The sequence below is a fragment of the Hevea brasiliensis genome, chromosome 11, assembly GCF_030052815.1.
Source record: "Hevea brasiliensis isolate MT/VB/25A 57/8 chromosome 11, ASM3005281v1, whole genome shotgun sequence".
Lineage (NCBI taxonomy): Eukaryota > Viridiplantae > Streptophyta > Magnoliopsida > Malpighiales > Euphorbiaceae > Hevea > Hevea brasiliensis.
The window spans coordinates 4,865,491-4,885,646 of record NC_079503.1 but is presented as its reverse complement, the minus strand read 5'-3'; the positions used below and the strand labels follow the sequence as shown (position 1 = coordinate 4,885,646).

General features: G+C 38.8%; 2 protein-coding genes across 2 annotated transcripts; one reads left to right on the top strand and one right to left on the bottom strand.

Moving 5' to 3' along the window:
* Positions 1-990: 990 nt before the first annotated feature.
* On the top strand, positions 991-3,191 carry LOC110647033 (uncharacterized). The gene has a single exon (XM_021800679.2). It carries the CDS (start codon positions 1,377-1,379, stop codon positions 2,829-2,831), a length of 1,455 nt encoding a protein of 484 aa, XP_021656371.2. The 5' UTR covers positions 991-1,376; the 3' UTR covers positions 2,832-3,191.
* A 686-nt stretch (positions 3,192-3,877) lies between these two features.
* LOC131170530 (enhanced ethylene response protein 5-like) lies at positions 3,878-4,575 on the bottom strand. The gene is made up of 2 exons (XM_058129712.1): positions 4,295-4,575; positions 3,878-4,210 (listed from the first exon to the last, which is right to left on the bottom strand). Exons 1-2 carry the CDS (start codon positions 4,460-4,462, stop codon positions 4,130-4,132), a joined length of 249 nt encoding a protein of 82 aa, XP_057985695.1. The 5' UTR covers positions 4,463-4,575; the 3' UTR covers positions 3,878-4,129.
* Positions 4,576-20,156: the final 15,581 nt, after the last annotated feature.

Here is a 20,156-nt window from a genome sequence, read left to right as displayed (position 1 = left end):
CTTAATTATAAATATCAATAGTATTATATTTAATTATTTAAATTAAAATATTAAATTTAGTGTCATTTTAATTCCTTATATAAATAAAAATATTTATTAATTAAAGAATTATTATTATTATTATTATTATTATTTAATTCTATCATATTTTTATGAAAGCTATTTGTTATATTATTAACTTGTAATATTAACTTAAATGTAATATTCTAGAAAAAAAAACTTAAATGTAATATAATAGAAAAAGGTATAATAATAAGTTTTAAAAATATAAATAGATTAAAATGTTTAAAAATTAAAATAAATTAATAATAAATATAAATTCGCTTATCAAATTAAATTTATTCAAACTCTGTTATTTTATTTAAAAAATAAATTTGATTTGCATATATATATATATATATTAAATTTTTCATAATTTAAAATAGTATTTAATTTGGATAATAAAATTACATAAATTAATGTAAAAGAAAGTTATTTATAAAATTAAAAAATATAATAATTTTTAAAACAAATTTTTATTAATTTAGCGCACTATCATTATCAAATTTTTATTTTTATTATATTAATATTTTAAAATTTTATATTATCATATTTTTAATACAAATATTTTTAAAACTTATTTAAAATCTTAACTATTTAATATATTTAATAAGTATTTTTTATATTTTAAATTATAAATTATATTATATATATCATAAATATATTATTAATTAAAATATAAATATAAATTTGATAATACACTTTTAATTATATCATAATAATCATATAAAATTACTCTAAAATAGTCATAATAATTAAAGGAAATTCTAATGCTATTAGATATTCAATTCATATGTCCATGGTCTAATTCACGCTGATTTTTCTTGCTAAACCCTTGAAGTGAGCACACCCAATCCATAGTTCATGTCCCATGTAATTACAAATTATGAAAAAGCATCGTCGACTCGCCTTGGGCTCATGGGTAGTGAGTGACTGGTGTCCCATGAGAAGGCACTGGTACAAATCCAATCCACACGTTTACAAGGAGACGTTGAAAAGCCACTCAAGCCAGTGTTTGAGTTTTGTATTGCAAGCCCGCTGCAAGCTCACGTGAGACATTTCGAGGACAATTATTGCGACTTGGGACCCAACAATAATCTCACTGTCCATCAACAAACGCCTCCTCATCTTTGATTGCCTCCATGCTCCTCCAGAGTCCAATCGGCCCACCCATCGGAACAAGTCAGTCACTTCTCCTTTGTGACCTGTAGAATCCCATCTCACTCCGTTTCCATTTCAATTCCCTATCTTTACAGGTAACCTTCCGCTATGTTCAACTTCTGATAGAAAGAAAGATCTTTCTCTGTAAAGGTTTAAAAGTTTTAGTTTTTTGAATTATGGGTACTGATTCGGCTTTGAATTCCACAAATCCTACACAAAGACCTACTCAAGAAGAAGACTCACATAACTCATCCAATCCTTCTCGGAAACACACCACCACCATCATCTTCATCTCTCTCCTCCTCATCACCTGCATTGCTATCTCTGCTGCCTCTGCCTTCGCTTTCCTCTTCTTCTTCTCTACTTCGTCTTCTTCTTCTTCTTCTTCTTCGCCTGCGCCTGCGCAGACATCGTCTTCTATCGAAACGACATCCCGTGCGTTAATCAAGCTCAATCACCCTGTGGTTATCTTGATTTCTTCCGATGGGTTCCGGTTCGGGTACCAATTCAAGACTCCAACGCCCAATATTCACCGTTTGATCGCCAACGGTACTGAGGCCGTGACGGGTTTGATTCCAGTATTTCCTACTGTTACTTTCCCTAATCATTACTCAATTGTTACTGGGCTTTACCCTGCTTATCATGGCATTATCAACAACCGTTTTGTCGATCCAATCACCGGTGAAGTCTTTACTATGAGAAGCCACGAGCCCAAGTGGTGGCTTGGTGAGCCACTCTGGGAGACTGTGGCCAATCATGGGTTAAGGGCTGCTACCTATTTTTGGCCTGGGGCTGAGGTGCATAAAGGTTCTTGGAATTGCCCTGAAGGGTTTTGTATGTTTTATAAGGAGTCAGTTCCATTTGAGGAACGGGTCGATAAGATTTTGAGCTATTTTGATTTGCCTAGCGCTGAAATTCCTGTGTTTATGACATTGTATTTTCATGATCCTGATCATCAGGGCCACCTGGTGGGACCTGATGATCCAGAGATAACTGAAGCTGTTTCTGGAATTGATAAGATGATTGGGAGGTTGATTAATGGGCTAGAAAAGAGAGGGGTTTTTGAGGATGTTCATATTATTATGGTGGGCGATCATGGCATGGTTGGTACATGTGATAAGAAGTTGATATTTCTGGATGATTTGGCCCATTGGATCAAAATTCCAGCTGAATGGGTACAGTACTATACTTCAATGCTCTCAATTCGCCCCCCTCCAGGTGTGTCACCATCGAGCGTTGTGGGGAAGATAAACGAAGGACTGCAGTCGGGAAAAGTTCAGAACGGAAAGCATTTGAAAGTGTATCTTAAGGAGGAGCTGCCTAGTAGGCTTCATTATTCGGTAAGTGACAGAATTCCACCGATAATAGGGCTGGTTGAAGAGGGTTTTGAGGTGGAACAGAAGAGATCAAAACATCAAGAATGTGGAGGAGCACATGGCTATGACAATGCATTTTTCTCCATGAGGACGATCTTCATTGGTCATGGACCGCATTTTGCAAGGGGACGAAAGGTGCCATCTTTTGAGAATATTCAGATATACAACTTGGTTACTTCAATTCTCAATATTAAGGGTGCTCCCAATAATGGGTCTCTATCATTCCCAGGATCTGTTCTTTTGCCTACTCCTTAGTAAGTATCTCCTAACCAGTTCGATAGTTGTCTCATCTTCTCAAATGAATTGCAGTTGGGCTGGGCAATTTTATTGTGACGCCACATGAGCATATATTTCTCAAGAACGATGTTTATAGATGTGTATGTTATGGTAGTGCAGAAGGTAATTGAATTAGTATTGATCCTTGCAATTGTTGATCATACCCAGCGATGTTATCGCTTAGTTCAAGCATTTCATCTGTTTTGAGCTGCAGATAAACGAGTGGAACCTGGTATGTAAAATTATTGAATGTGTACTTTTGTAGCCTGCTACTTTGGGCTTTGTTTAGCCAGATTTAACAGCAATTAAAGGACCCCTTTCCCTTTTTAGGGATTTTCAGCTTTGCTGTTTTTATAATACGGATATTGGATGCATAAATAGGACCAGGATATGCTTTATTTTCAAATGAACCTGAATTTTGGTAAGTGGCTTTATTCTTAGAATTTGAATGCTTCTTGTAATATCTATTGCCAGCCAAAAGAAAAATGGCAGAAATGGAGAAACCCAATTCTACCCAAGATCAGTGAGCTTTCATTTCTACGAAATTAACTATGCTATTTCTTTGTATTATTATGCTAATGTTTGTGTGAGAAGTTAGTCTCTACACTTAGTTGTCAGTAAATAGGTTTTTCGCTTTTATGATCAACTTCCTCGTTCTCACATTATAAGATGAAAGGAACAGAAAATAAAACTTGTTCACTTTCTGGAATATTCCATTTGATTATTGAAAATCTTGAAATGAATCATTGGGCTTTACTGTTTAGTTGTAATGATAAGGCACATGGCGACTGCCTTACGATATTCAGTTCTTCCAACTTAACAGCAATCTTGTTTGCGATAGAATGTTGCAGCCCAAAAGCAGGGCATTGGCAAATTCAATTGATTATTTGCACACAACTGTATCTGCCTGTATGAAAAACTGAAAGGATTGTTGTTTTGTGGAGACCAACTCTTTTGGAGCTACTGGTGCTTAATCAGAGAAAAATCTTTTTATTTATGATTCAATGGTTTATGAAATTGTGATTGCCAAGGGAAGGTGATAATTTTATCAGCAAATTCAACTTGTTGCATTTACACAAGTTGCACACAGAAAAAATAATTAATCATAATATTTAACTTCATACAGCACAACAAGTTCAGTGAATTAAAAGTAGGAAATCAAATTTTGATTACAAGTTCAGTGAACTGAAAGTAGGAAATCAAAATTTAAAAATCAATACTTGGCCGCTTTTTCAAAGGCAGAGTAAGTATCCACCAAGTTTCCAAGTCGATAACTTTTACGAGGACCGGAAAAGTTGAGCTTTTATTTCCCCATATTGGGAATATTTCTCCGATTGCTTAATCAATCTATTAGCGTCCTGTGACATTAACACAAACAGCAGAAATCAAAACACCGATTCCATGCAATAAACTTATAAGCTTAGAGGAATGTGTAATTGGACCTGGAAGACATTGAGGGCATCGGCAAGGGCGAGGAGAGAGGGAGAGTTGGAGGAGAAAGAGAGGAGCTGTTTTAGGGAAGGTCCGTCTTGGGAAAACACGGCATCGGAGAAGCGGTTTAGGTAATCAGTTATTCTCCGGTGCGCCTCTCCCATGCTGAGGTACGCCATTCTGTGTTATTTGTGCAGTCTTAGGTGGATCCAATCCAAGTACCAATGAATTTGATGAATACAGGTCTCCTTCTCCGTGTGAGTTTTGGAGAAAGCAGAACTCCGTTGGGTGCTCATTCCGTCATTCGGATCCATCTTAACTCTTAAAAATTGGATTGGACCCAAAAAGTTTCTGAGCTGTAAATTTCAAATCTGTGAGCCTAATGAAAGAGGTGTGTGCTTTCGATTTTAATTTTTATAAAATTTTATAAAATTTAAAATTATAATTTTTATTTATAATCAAAATTTTGATTTTATTATAGTTTAGTTGCAAATAATTTTGATTAGATTTTAGTTTTAATTTTAATTTCATTTTATTTTTTATTAGGATCTCAATTGTTACACTAAAAATTATAATTTTTTTATAATTTTTTTAAAGAGAAAATAATTTTAAATTTTAATAACAAATCATTAATAAAAATAATAATATTAATATATGATTAAAAAATATATTGTTGATTTAATATATTTATAATTAAATTTATTTTTAAAAAAAGTGCGGGGTATTTGTGGTGGGGGCTTCGATGGGAAGCTAGGCTTATGGGTTCGGTGTTGATGCTTAGCTTAACAATAGACATCAAGAGCAGCGAAGCCAATCTCCTCTCCAAGTTACTGCTGTTCTCTTGCCACTAATGAAGAAGAAGATGGCTTATGCCTTATTTTTAGCTTGAGCTAGATGGGCATCCAAATCCCTAATGAATTTATCTCTGTTAAAAAAATTATTAAAAAATATTTAAAAAATAAAATATAATAATGAGCTTTGCTCCACTTATTTAACTATTCACTTATTTAACTATATATTAGTTTTTTTTATAATATGCATAGCACTTTATTATACTCGTGATTTAAATTTATTTTTTTTACATAATTTTATGTTTATTTTTTTGTATATATGATATAATATTACCATAGTTGATTACTAAGGAATGAATGGGCTAATAAGGTTGAGACATATGGCTAATGAAGGTAGGGTTGAGTAAATTTGATAAGTGTCTAGGGGGATATGAGACTACTTTTCATACTGACTTGTATCTTTTTAAGGGTATGTTTTCTTGAGAATCATGAAAACTAGATTGTACCTTACTCTCTTCTAAGGTTATCTCAGGTTAGAGGTTCCTCCATTTATAAGATTGAGTATCCAATACCATCTTAACATTTATAAATATTGAGCAAGTGGATTGTCTTAATCACTAACGATTATATCAGGGATAAATCAGGTCGTCTCTGGAGTTATGATTATTCTGACATTCATGAACTAGTAACAAGAGGGGTCAGCCAGTTGATTTAGGGTTATAAGTGACTTATCCGACTGGTTTTCCTTAAAGGGTGATGGATCTTCCAACTTCTTGCACAAAAGCATTTTGACCTAAACTAGTTGGAGGGAGTATGAACTACTTGAACTCTTAACTTGCCTTCAGAATCACATCCTCTTAAGTTATAATTATTATTTTTTCAGTTAGATCGAGGCATTACTTTGTTCCTTACTTGGCTTGTGGTTTTCCAGTTATTTGACCCTAGAGTTTTCCCAATTGATAGGTCATGGCTCTACCCTTGCCCCTCGATTACACAAGTGGTTTTTCCAACGTTGTATTAGGCAGTTCAATTGATATTAGCATTGCATGGTTGGGTAGATAATTTTTTTAATTCCGGTCTTGAGACTAAATTCGTCCCAATATGACTTAGTTATGATATTAACTCGGTGTTTAGTAAGGGCGAGTACTATTCAGTTTGAACCGAATAAATCAAACCAAACCGTATTAATTCGGTAATTCAGTTCGGTTTGGTTCGGTTTTATATTCTAAAAATTTTGGTTATTTTGGTTCTATTCGTTATTGGAAAGAAAAAAATTGGTTGAATCTAACCAAATAGAATAACTTTATTAATTTTTAAATTGATTTATTTTTATAGGAAATTTATGAATTATATGTAATTATATATATATAAATTATTTAATTTCATTGATTAATAGTTATTAGTTTCAAATCAAGGTCAAAATCATACCAAATAACTTGAAAATCAACTCTAAATTAAAAAATCCATCAAAACTCAAAATCAATCGATTTGAATCAAACCAAATCAAAATTGCTTAGTTCGGTTTGATTTGATTTCTAAAATATAGTAATTCAATTTTGATAGTTCGATTCGATTTGAACCAAATGATGAGCCCCAGTGTTTAGGCTTAGATGGCAAATCTGACCCCTTATGTATTTTTATAGCATGTGAGGTGGTCAGGGCTACCATCATAAGAGATTCGGATGTTTTCTTTTCATAAATACGAGTACTTTCCGTGCTCAACCTTCAAAGTCATATGTACATTGTAAATGCTATATTTTGGTCAGCCTTTAAATACATAACTTATTTAATATACAAATTTCTCTTTTAAAGTTATGACGCAATTTTAATTTCAGTGAATAAATTTCCCATCTTAACATCCTCCGATCTCAATAAATTACCTAAATTACGATCCAATCACAGGTCAATTGTCTGAATTCAGCAATGGTTCGAATCGTTCCCCAAATAAATGCAACTCCAGAATAATTCAACGGTTAGGTTGTTTTCTGATCTTTTCATAGTGTGTTTAAGTTTCAAAACTGTGTTTTCATGCACCTTTAAGTTAGGTTGGTCTCTTTTCTTTTATTCAACCTGTTCTGATCAATGTCCAATCTTCGGATCATCCAATCTTGCATTTTGTTATTTTTTGATCTTACTTTGTTCAAATACCTCAAAATTCTAAATTGTAGTTAGTTTAGTGATTAGTTGTCTGACCTGAATTGTTCAAACACCACTAATAAAGTTGATCCGATCTCTAACAATTATTCCAAACTTAAGTACTTCAATTATGATCCAATCTCAAGTTACCTTTTCGATTTTACAAATCACTCTTCAAATGTTTTGAGTTTCAATTGATATTCGATCTCAGGGCTATCTGATCTCATGTTCATGTACGATGGTTTTCTGATCTCTGTAAGGCAGTCTTATGATTGATAACTGATCTCAGGATCGTCTAATTCTATGTTCAACTTTATTCAATTGATTGGCAGTTAATTCTTTCTGATCTATTCAATACTTGTGCATGGTCTGATGTTTTCCCAATCTCATCAAGAAAATTGATCACAAAAGAGATTATTCATCTCAAAAGATATGATTACAAAGTCATTAGGCAGGAGGGTCTTTCCCAGCTCGATCTTCAGTGACATTTTCAACATCTATGTTCTCCTCTCTCTCTTGCTCATCTTCACTCTCGTCCTCGACACCTGAGTCGAGCTTTTCCAACCAGGTAAAGTCTTCTTCAGGGTAGGGCTTGACCAGCTCGGCAAGGAGATCACTGTGGGCATTCACATAAGCGCCAGCTTCCTTCACTAGAGCTTCATCCTCCTTTACTTTTATCTCTTGGGAGAATTGAGCCAGATCAGCAGCTCGACAAGCCTGGGCATCTTCAAGTTCCTTCTCTAACTGAGCCGTTCTCCCTTCATAAGATCTCACTTGCCCCTCCAGATTGACGATTCTCTCATTAGCAGCCAAAAGTTGGGTCTTTGCAGCCGTTGCATCCTGGACCGCCTTGATGATCTCCCTCTTTAAGAGGTGGGCCTTTTCTCTGAGCATTTGTTGGTTCGCAACTGCCTCTAAGCCCAAGTTCATCGTTTGAGTCAAAAGATCTTCCATGCTCTCTAGACCCATCCAAGTTCGATCTTCGGGGAAGCAGATTGAAGCGCCTAAAACCTTGGCTAGATCGGTATTCCCCCGTACCAAGCAGTTCCTCTCTAATGATTGAAGTAGAAATTGAGCACCCCGGGAAAGCGGTTGCCTTGCTAGGATTGCCGATCTCGAAGATCCGCCCTTTACACTTGAAGAGATCAGAGGTTGGGGAAGAGGTTTAGCAGGTTAAGTGGGAGGCTCAGGAGTGAAGATATCTACCTCCGAGGTCGACTATTTGTGAGTTTGGATAAGATAACTCAACACTTCCACCAGAACCAGTCTCTGTGCCTTGACAGCGGCAGTAGCTTCCTTCATCTCTAACACCTTCTGAGTGAGCTCCCTTTTTTGTTTATGACTTTCCTTTGCAGTCTCACTTCCCACCATACCTGCACAGAAAACAAGTTAGTGAGTTCACTAGGACTAAAAGACTTCAGATTTAGGTTTACCAGTCCTGGGGTCGAGATTAGACAGTTGCGGTTCGATATTTTTATGGGCGTTCACACTCATTATCCACCATTTCAGTTTAGCCATGATCACATCCAAACACGAGGATCTACGAGTGATCGACTGGTTTTTCAGTTCCTTCACCATGGCGTCCTCACCTTTATTCAAAGTGATCTTCTTTTTTGGCTTTGGGACCAAGTAATTCCAACTACATGGAATGCCCACGAAACCATTGGAATCTTTACTCCTGAGGATAAAGAACTGATCTTTCCAATGTTTTAGCGAGGAAGGGAGATCGGTGAAGAGTCAGCAGTTCGGCTTCGCTTGAAAAAACCAGAATTCATCATCCTTTCGCCGAGCAAGCCTATGTAGTTCGGCGAAGACCTTTACTGTGGGCTCAAGTCCCTTAGCTTGACAAAGACCTCTAAAGGCCACCAGAGTCTGCCAAGAGTTCGAATGCTCTTGAGCTACGCTGACTTGGTGATACTTCAGGATGTCTTTATAAAATTGCTCTAGGGGGAATCGTAGTCCGGCCTTCAGTTGTTCTTCGTACAATATAATCAAATCCGTTTCATCGAAGAAGTGGCCGGCTCAAAAATCCCCATGACATCTAATGAGCTTTAAGAGTCGGTTAGGAGATTGAATTCTTGGTTAATTGATTCGAGATAGGCTAACCTGAGGACTAATGGGAGTTTGTCCATAAGTAGATTCTCTTTCTTCATGACCAGAGCCTGTTTTTGCTTTGGCCCTGCAGGCTGATAGGTGATCGGAATGATAGTTGTAGTAGGTTTATATCGCCCACCTAGTTCGGCCTCATCACCTTCTTTGGAGGTTCATGAAAAGTGAACGGAGGGTAGGCTTGCAACTCTTTAACTATCGGTGCTGCTCATTTTCAAGAAATGAAGTAAAATCTGACCGAAAAAAGATGAAACTCTTACTAGATTGTAAATCGACATCGGAAAAGTTGGGGAAATCGAGAGAGAACGTCGAGAGGCTTAAAGAAATAGAGAGAGCAAAGTGTGTGAATGACTCAACCCCTCCCCCCCCCCCCCCCTCCTCCTCTTTATACTCGTCCAAGCATTAAATGTTCGTGAGGCCCTAGGCGTCGCAATGATAAGCGAGAAATCCAGTTGTATCCCAGTTCTGCATCAAGAGAAGATTCCAGAGGGGGAAGAGATCGAATAAGTGAGGTCGGTTATGATGATTGACCAGAGATCGTTTGAATAAGGGTATGACTAGAGATCAGATAGTAATAGGGTCCAGACGGAAGAGATCGTTTGAATAAGAGTATGACTAAAGATCAGATCAGATAAGGTTATAACGAGATCAGATTGGTTAAAGAAGGTATTAGTTAAGAGAGATCGGAAAGACGATCAATGCAATGCAAACAATAAAAAACATAATGAATAAAATAAAAATAGAATAAATAAAATAAACTAGAATCGATCTTAAATAAAAGTCCATTTTATTTTCAAAACATCAAATTATATCATTGGACGGTCTTCCCCAATCCGATCACTAATAACTGATATTCCTACCTATTCTACCTTATGCTCTACCCTTGTGTCTGCAGTTCGAAACTATGATACCCCTTACCCGTCTACAGTATATCCGAGTAAGCTATGTCACACGGCGTACCGGAACACTCTATTTTACCTTAATTTATTTTTATCATAGTTTGACTACAACTTGTGAAATATTATTTATTTAAGTCATTTATTGAAATTATAATTTATTTGGGGTTCCGAAAATTTTAAAGAAAATCCAGCAGAGTACCGGCTAAAAATGGAGAAAACAGTTCTTCGGAACCTGTGAAAAACACTTCCAAAAATCATTTCAAACAATCCCAACTCCTTTATATCAACAAAGTCTCAATATGATTTTCAACAACCTTTCCATTACTCAAACATTCATTTCTCATGATACTCATATATAAGCTATAAATAAATGCTCAAATTTTTCATTCATAACCACAATTCTCATTATTTACATGAGCATCAAAATACATTACATAAGTTCAATTACATATGAGAAAATAAAAATTAGTTACAAAATACCAAAATGAAACCTAGTGTCCTACCAAAGCACTGAAGATGGTGAGGTGACACGGATACTATGCAGAGCTGCAGGAGGTCTCACCCAGTCTGTGGTCTACTGGGCTCTCGGTCAGTATCTCCGGAACCTACGCGTGGCAAAAGCAACGCGCTAAGCAATAATGCTTAGTGGTGCAAATAATAAAATAGAAAGAAATAACAGAAAAAAATATGCATTGAATGTATATGTCTTATTTGTTTTGTATTTGTATATCCATTTATTTCGTTAACTTTATCCACTTTCATTCATTTGGTTGCCCAAGTAACCTATACTGGACGACTGGACTGGATAAACGGGTAAACTGGCACTGGGTTTCTAGTACCTCGGGCCGTCACACCATCGGTCACATATGCATCTCCAGTGCAATGCGGCTAATAAGCTGTAATAACAATAGGCACAAGGCCAAATATCAACATAAGGTCAGAATGGCTAAAAGCCATGAAATCACAGAATGGCATATTGCCATGTGCAGTACTGCTAACTGAACCCTATTGGCATGCCAAACTATCCAAACCAATCTTGTTAGGTATACTAGGGCATTTGATACTTTTAAATTCTTCAATTTTTGAATTTCAAGTTTTGGTGTCACTATTTACCTCATTGGTCAACAAAAATGTTGACTTTTAGGTAGAAAATAGGTACATTGGTTTTGGCACTCCCAACATACCACATTTTGCATTCAAAACTTGTTGGCATTAAGCATTAATACCATTTCTAAGCTTAAACCAAGGGAAGCAGAATTTTCAGTTTTTGTAACCCAACTTTACTGTTCCATTAGGCACTGTTGCAGTGGGAATTTGAAGAAATGGTAAACATGAAAGTTGTTCCTTATTTTGTCTAGTTGAATTTCCTTTTTTGAATCACTCCATTTGGAGTTTTTTAGCTCCAGATATGGTCCAAAAACTACAGCTGGCCGGATTTCCAATCTGCAGAATTTACCAAATCTACAGTACAATGAACAGTGACTGCCACTGCCTTGTTGAATAGGTTCTGGTCATAATTTGGGGTAGGTTTCTTCATGAAAGTTGTTTGTCTATATCTTATCTTGTTGCTGTAAAAATTTCAGGTCAATTGAGCCATTCTACAGTGAGTTATGGCCAAATGAACAGTTACTGTTCATTTAGTCATTCTGCAGAACCTGTTTGCAGGGTATCCGGATTGGGGCCAACTTTTGGTCCTCTTGCTTTGGTCTTTTGGGCATGGTTTCTTCAGAAAAATTGTGCCATTTTATATCTAGTTTCATATCCAATTGGCCAAACACCAATTGAACCTACACAGCCAAAGTTATGGCTATCCAAGTGGGCTGGAATCACAGCCACCCTGCTGCACTCACTAGGCAGCATACACATTTCACTTTGCCATGCTATATTTCAGTCCAAATTATGGTCAACTTACCTCATATGGTCACTAATTGACCATTAGAATGTTCTTTAACAATTTCATAAGCCAAGTCTAAATTTTACTCCCAAAACCTAGCTCAAATTCAAGGTTCACACCACCCACCTTAATTAAACACTTTCATTCATTACATGTATATATATACACTTTAAACATAATCTCTAATTCATTCTAAGTCCATTAAAACAATCAAACTCATTCCTTCCTTAGGGGCTGCCGAAATCCATGGTGGACATACACATGATTTTTATTCATTTAAGTTACAAATTCTTACTTATTTCAAGTCTCTAACATAGAAATAAAGAGTTTTAGATATATATGTGCACTAACCTCTTGTAGGGCAGATTTTTCCAAGCTTAAACTTCACTTCCTTTCCTTTTCTTGGCTGCCAAAAGGTTATGCAAGGTGCAAGGATGAATTTTAGTGAAAGGAGTAGGAGGATTTCTAGTGAAACAAAGAGAGAAATGAAGTTTTTGAAGGTGTTAATGGAGGTTTGGTGCTAAGCAAGGTTTCGGCTGGTTGGGAAAGATGAAGATGGCTGCTGTTGCTTTTAATTTTTTTTGGTCTCAATTATCTCTTTTATTAGTTAGTTGAATGTTTGTTTAATTGTGATTGGAGGGGGCTTTTAAATGACATCATAAAGATGTCATAATTTGCTTTATTTTGATTTTTCTTTTCTTTTCATCTCTACTCATTTTCAATTTAATTTTTAGTAATGTTTATTCATATTTTATGTCATAATAATTATTTACTCAACTGGACAAGTTGGCCAAAAATCGTCTCTGAAGGCGAAATGACCAAAATGCCCTCCGTTTGGCTTAACAGGTCAAAATTGTCTGTACCGATTGAAAAATTTTTCTAAATATTTTCTTGGCATTCTAATGCCATAGGAACCTCAATGACCCTTCTCTGGAGTCCCAAAAATTATTTTATGAATTTTTCCCCGGGTCTAGGGCTCCTAGTTGCGAGAACCGCAACTTCCCTCTGGGTTACCCATCGCTTGGGCACCGGCTCATTTAACTTGGTTGTATTTTATTTCTAAAATTTTTTCTAAATTTTTCTTATTAATATTTGAGTTAATTATGGTTCCTCACTTTAGTTTAAATATTTTTCCGGACGTTCTAGCTATCCGGACCGACACTGGTCACCGGAACAGTAGAATGTACGGAGTTGCTACTGGGAGAGTGTTACAACTCTTCCCCTCTAATTTAAATTTTGTCCTCGAAATTTACCTGATGCAAACAGTTGAGGGAACTGTTGCCTCATCGTCTCTTCACTTTCCCAAGTTGCCCCCTCGGTGTTGTGGTGCCTCCAAAGCACTTTCACCAGTGGAATCTGCTTATTTCTCAACTCTTTCACTTCCCGAGCCAGGATCCGTAGAGGTTCTTCTTCATATGTAAAATCCGGCTGTATTTCAATTTCTTTCCTGGAGATGACATGTGAAGGATCTGAGCGGTATCTTCTTAACATAGATACGTGAAATACATTGTGGATCTTGTCCAGCTCTGGAGGTAAAGCTAGCCTATAGGCCACTGGACCCACACGTTCAATGACTTCATATGGGCCAATGAACCTAGGGCTTAGCTTACCTTTCCTTCCAAACCTCAATACCTTCTTCCACGGTGACACCTTGAGGAACACTTTGTCGCCAACCACAAATTCTATTTCTTTTCTCTTCAGGTCGGCATAAGATTTCTGTCTGTCTGAGGCAACATTCAGATTGGCTTTGATTAGTTTCACTTTCTCCTCAGTCTGTTTCACAGTGTCCGCCCCACGGTTGTCTTCGTCCAATTCAGTCCAGCACACTGGAGTTCTACATTTCCTCCCATACAGTGCTTCATATGGGGCCATTTGGATACTAGCTTGGTAGCTATTGTTGTATGCAAATTCTGCCAGTGGGAGGTATCTATCCCAACTTCCCTCAAACTCAATGACACAACTCCTCAGCATATCCTCAAGGACCTGACATATATTTCATGTTATTATTATCATTTTAATTCAATATTTGTATCAATTCCATTGGTTTCAATTGTTTACCTGGATTACTCTTTCGGATTGCCCATCCGACTGAGGATAGAAAGCTGTGCTGAAGTGGAGTTGTGTACCCAAGGACTCATGCAACTTCTTCCAGAATCTCGATGTAAACCTTGGGTCTCGATCAGATATGATGGAAAGTGGAATTCCATGCAGTCTAACTATCTCACTGATATACAATCGCTAACTTCTCCGGTGAGTAGTCGGTCCTAATCGCGAGAAAGTGTCTTGACTTCAATCTATCCACTATCACCCATCCGCATCATGTTTCTTCCGGGTGAGAGGTAGACCACTTACAAAATCCATGGTGACCGATCCCATTTCCATTCAGGTATGCGTATAGGCTGTAGCAAACCTGATGGAACTTGATGTTCTGCCTTGACTTGCTGACATGTCAAGCATTTAGTCACATAGTCAGCTATGTCTTTCTTCATACCAGGCCACCAATACTGAAGCTTCAGATCATGATACATTTTTGTACTTCCTGGGTGCATAGCATAAACACTGGTATGTGCCTCTTTTAGAATACTGGCCTTCAATTCCCCATTATCTGGTACACATAGTCTTCCTTTGTAGTACAGACACCCATCTGCTTTCACCTCATAGTCAGTTGCTTTTCCTTCTGAAATTTTGCTCATAATAGCCATTAGCTTCTCATCTACCTTCTGCCCATCTAAAATCTATTGTAAAAGGTTTGGCCTCACTTGCAACTCAGCCAAAATAGCTCCATCTCGAATCAAAGTTAGACGGGCATTCAATAATCTCAAAGCTGTGATGGACTTTCTGCTCAAAGCATCAGCAACTACATTTGCCTTCCCAGGATGGTAGTCAATTACACAATCATAGTCCTTCAGGAACTCAATCCATTGCCTCTGTCTAAGGTTGAGCTCCTTCTGGGTTGGCAAGTATTTCAGGCTTTTGTGGTCCGTGTAAATGTAACACTTTTCACCATACAAGTAATGCCTCCATATCTTCAGTGCGAAGATAATTGCTGCAAGCTCTAGATCATGGATAGGGTAGTTCTGTTCATGTGGCCTTAGCTGTTTGGAAGCATAAGCGACCACCTTCCCCTCTTGCATTAGTACACACCCTAACCCGTTATGTGAGGCATCACTGTAGACCACAAAGTCCTTTCACGACACCTTGGTGTTAACACTGGTGCCTCTGTCAACATAGCCTTCAACTTCTCAAAACTGGTCTGACACTTGTCATTCTAGTCAAATATGACATTCTTGTGTAACAACTTGGTCATTGGAGCAGCTATTAAGGAAAATCCCTTCACAAATCTCCTGTAATACCCAGCTAGCCCCAAGAAGCTTCTGACCTCAGTTGTATTCCTGGGAGGCTTCCATTCCATCACTGCTTCTATTTTCTTGGGATCCACCCTAATCCCATCAGCTGACACTATGTGTCCAAGGAATGCAATCTCATTCAACCAAAAGTCACACTTGGACAACTTGGCATACAGCTTCTTTTCTCTCAGGGTTTGCAGAACAATCCTCAAATGCTCATCATGTTCTTCCCTAGTCTTGGAATACACCAGAATATCATCAATAAAGACCACTACGAACCGATCTAGGTATGGATGGAAGATACGGTTCATAAGGTCCATAAATGCCGCTGGTGCATTTGTTAGGCCAAAAGGGCATCACCAGAAACTCATAATGCCCATACCGGGTCCTGAATGCAGTCTTGGGCACATCTACATCCTTCACCCTCAACTGATGATACCCTGATCTGAGATCAATCTTAGAAAATACTCCTGCTCCCTTCAACTGATCAAACAGATCATCAATTCTAGGTAACGGATATTTGTTCTTCACAGTCACTTTATTCAACTGCCGGTAATCGATACATAACCTCAAAGTCCCATCCTTCTTTTTCACAAACAGCACTGGAGCTCCCCATGGTGACACACTGGGGCGTATAAACCCCTTATCAAGTAACTCTTGTAACTGAGTTTTCAACTCCCTTAATTCCGTGGGTGCCATCCTATAAGGAGCAATGGAAATGGGTCTTTGTGCCGTGATGTCTCAATAGCAAATTCAACTTCCATTTCTCGTGGCAAACTGTAACTCTTGAAAATACCTGCAGGAAGTCTCTTACTGTGGGTATATCACTCAGGTTTGACTTAGCCTGCCTAGTATCCACCACATGTGCTAGGTAGGCTTCGCAGCCTTTTCTCATCATTCGTCTTGCAACTGTGACTGAGATGACATTGGACAAGAAATCTGTCCTTTCCCCCACAACTGTGATCTCATTACCTTCAGAAGTTTTCAGAGAAATTCTCTTCAATTTGCAATCAACTATTGCTTGATGACGTGACAACCAGTCCATTCCCAAAATCACGTCAAACTCGTGGAAGGGCAACTCAATCAGGTCTGCCAAGAATTCATACCCCTGAATCCTTAACGGGAAACCCTTGTATACTTTGTTCACCACTACACTGTGGCCCAATGGATTAGTGACCAGAATGTCTTGGTCACTCTCCCCTACTAGTATCCCCCTTTCTACGGGTAGATTGATGCAGATGTATGAATGAGTGGATCCTGGATCCACCAATGCATGCACAGATGTATTGTAGAGGGAGAACGTACCCCTGATGACGTCCGGGGCATCTTGCTCCTTCTGAGCTCTTAGGGCATAAGCTCGCGGGTGGTACATTATCCGCCTCTCTGGCGCTCGAGATCTGAGCCTCTGTGATGGTCCCTCGCCTCAGATTTGCGATTTCCTACCCCTTTGTGGTGCGGGAGCAGTGCATGCGCTTGTATTGGAGAGCATTTGTAGTAGTTCTGCGTGGGCAGTTCTTCAAGCGATGCTCTGTTGACCCACACCTTAGCGAGCACAGTCACTCTCCAACACTCCCCCTTATGCCATTTCAAGCGGTGTGGACATGCGAGAAGATCTTTGGGCCGGTCCTGAACCCCATCCCTGGAGAGCTGCCCACTGATGGTGTGGACTGACCTCTCCTAGGGGTAAACTGTGGCCTGGGCCCCTGATGTAACACCCCAAAATTTTATTATTTATGAGTATTTTTGGTATTTTAATTTTATTTGAATTTTAGGAATTTTTTTGAGATTTTTCGGATTTTAAAAATCGGGTTCGATTTTCCGAAAATATAAACTTTGATGATTTTTAAAAATTAATTTAAAGACCACGTGGCAAAACTAAAAATATATTTGGAGTCTACGTATTTTTATGAGTTTTACGGAACTTTTTTCGAATTTTGGACCTCGTTTTGGTCCAGGCGAGTAAAAATTTAAAATTTTGTATTTCGAATCGAACCGGCCGAATCGAACCGGACCGGATCGGACCGGTCGAATCGGACCGGTCTCTTCTCTTTTTCTTCCTCCCGCGCGCGACGCCCTCTCCTCTCTTCTCTCTCGTTTCTCTCTCCTCTCGCTTCTAGCCGCGCCAGTAGCCCAGCCCGGCCAATGACGGCGCCCGCCAACCAGTCGGGCGCCTCCCAACGGCCGAAACGCCGCGTAACGTCCCTGCGGCCGCTCCCGACTTCCCAGCCAAATCCGGCCGATCCGGCCACCAATTGGACCAGGTCTTGTGTCCAAAATCATCTACTCGGCGAGAGCTTTCCATAGACACCAAGAACGCCGAAATCCATCGAGCGGATTGTCCGATTTTAGCTCGGGAAGATTTTAGCCCATTTCGACTTTCGGACTAGATTTCTCGAAAACCGTGAATCTCACGAGAAAACCGAGGCCACCAGCACGCTCCATTCGTCGAGAGCTTCGCAACGACATAAATTTTGAATTTTTCCGACACCGTTTTTCGGTGGGTCCCACGGAACTTGGCAGTGTATTTTCGAGCATTAAATGAGCTTAGAAAATTCTGAAAAATTTATGTACTAACCCCCGTGTTATGGGCTTCGTGTAGGTATTCTCGATTCGCGGAAATTCGACAGTTGATCGAGTCTGCAAATTTCGGGCGAACGGACGTTCTGGAAAAGTCTCGAATTGGGCGAGGTTTTAGCTAGCCCCATTGTCGACGCCTGGCGCATTCCCGAAGTCGGAATCGGCAAAGGTAAACCCGAACCTTGTTTTTACGTAATTTTCTAGTACTTAAATAGGATTAAAAATCCATAAAATATTCGTGGTAGCTTAGAAAATTACGATTCTTTTTGCAATAGCTTAGTAATATTGCTAAGGACCGCGGGGCAAAGTTTTATAATTTTTAGAGCTTGTTTGGGCAGTTTTTGCAAAAATGATCAATAATAAGGACTAAATTGAAATTTTGCGTATTGTGAGGGATGATGGATTTGATGGGCGGGAGGGGCTGTGTGATATGATTGAACTGTTGATGTATGGATTGCGAGTATAGAAGTGCGTTTTTAGCCCTTTTGCAGGTTGGGTAGGTCCTAGGTATAGGGGAGACTCTGCCGGATTTTCGGCACGACTTAGGACGTACTTGATATTTTTCTTTGTTTGTATTGAGTCAAATTTATTAAATAGATGTAATGTATTTGTCAGGTGAGCCGGGACAGCCTTCTTCCTCCGCCCAGCCACCACAGTAATTTGTTGTCAAGTTTGTGAGTAAAATATTAATTTTAATTGTAATTTCGATATTATTATATGTTCAGCATGCCCATGCATCACTTATATGCATATATTTATGTAGTTAAACTCTAGGCACGATTTATGTTGCATTCATAATCATAATGTGCCATGAGTGTTCTTGTGGTAATTTGGAGCGGTGTGCGTGCGTTGGCGTGCGTGTGATGTGGTGTGGACTATGGATAGGGCGGGGTAGTCACGGCTTGAGTTCTTGGCGGGACCCGTTCCTTCGAGGGGTAGTCACGGCTTGAGTTCTTATTTGGGACCCTCGATTTGGTTTATTGCGAAAGTCCGGCTTGAGTTCTTGGCACCAGGTTGGATTTAAGAGAGTGTATAGGATCGGCTCCCAATATATTATGATTGATGCTACGAGTGCGTGAGTGCTCCAAATTACCTTTTGATGCTATGATGTGAATATGATGTTGATGTTGCATTTCACTCCACGAGTGCATTAGTTCTGATTAGTTATAGAGATTATGGTTAAAATTGATATTTTACTCTCTGAGTCGAACGCTCACTCTGTTCAAAAATTTTACAGCCACGGAGGATATTTTGTTCGTGGTTAACACCTTTTCTACTTCGCAGTTGTGTATTAATATTTGTGTAATTTTAGTTACTCCTAGAATTTCCGCATGTGTTAGCAGTAATTATTTGAATTTGGTCTGTAATATTATTATCATGTTGGACCTGTAAACTTAATATTTTAAGTCTGTTTTGATGGATTGGATGAGGGAGCTGAGCTCCCATTTATTATTATGTTGATGAGTATGTGGAGGGTGAGCTGAGCTCCCCAATGGATTGTTTATTGTGTTTCTGGTCGGGTGAGTGAAAACTCCCGGTGGAAAGTCCATTTTATGGCCGGACTCTGTCCGTTTGTTTTCTTGAATTTGGGCCCAATGGGCCTTAGAGTTGGGTTAATGAACAGTTAGGCTTACTACGGGCCTCGGGGGCTTTAAGCTGGCCCAGGTCCTAGTGCCGGTCCGGCCCATAGGTTGGGTCGTGACAAATGTGGTATCAGAGCTTAGGCTCCAGATTCTTAGGGAATGTTGTCTAAAGTGTTGGGAAGAGTCTACTAGGAGTCACATGCGGAAATATAGGGTCCACATTCGTCTTGCATTGTCATCTTTGCTTCTAGTTTCTGCTCCATATGTTATGTATAAATATGAGTCTATAGAGCTGTGTAATGTGCAGTTTTGAATTTTGTGGGCTAATGCTGCTGAATTTCAGGAAAATGCGTAGAAGCAGGAGAGCTGCCACTGCACTGTAACAGGATGTGCCCGACGAGGTGTCGGCACAGGATGAGGCGCCTGCCCCGAGGAGGCGGGGTAGGAGGCCTAGAGCTGCTCAAGTAGAGGAGCAGCCAACCCCAGTACAGGAACAGTCCTTTATGGCACAGGGTCCCATGGACCCCATGGCAGCTA

What these genes read in the sequence shown, in the direction of transcription:
- LOC110647033 (XM_021800679.2), top strand. Translation starts at nt 1,377, where the DNA reads ATGGGTACTGATTCGGCTTTGAATTCCACAAATCCTACACAAAGACCT.
- LOC131170530 (XM_058129712.1), bottom strand. Translation starts at nt 4,462, where the DNA reads ATGGCGTACCTCAGCATGGGAGAGGCGCACCGGAGAATAACTGATTAC. An exon ending in ATGCCCTCAATGTCTTCCAG is followed by an intron (nt 4,211 to 4,294) that starts GTCCAATTACAC and finishes TTAATGTCACAG; the next exon opens with GACGCTAATAGATTGATTAA.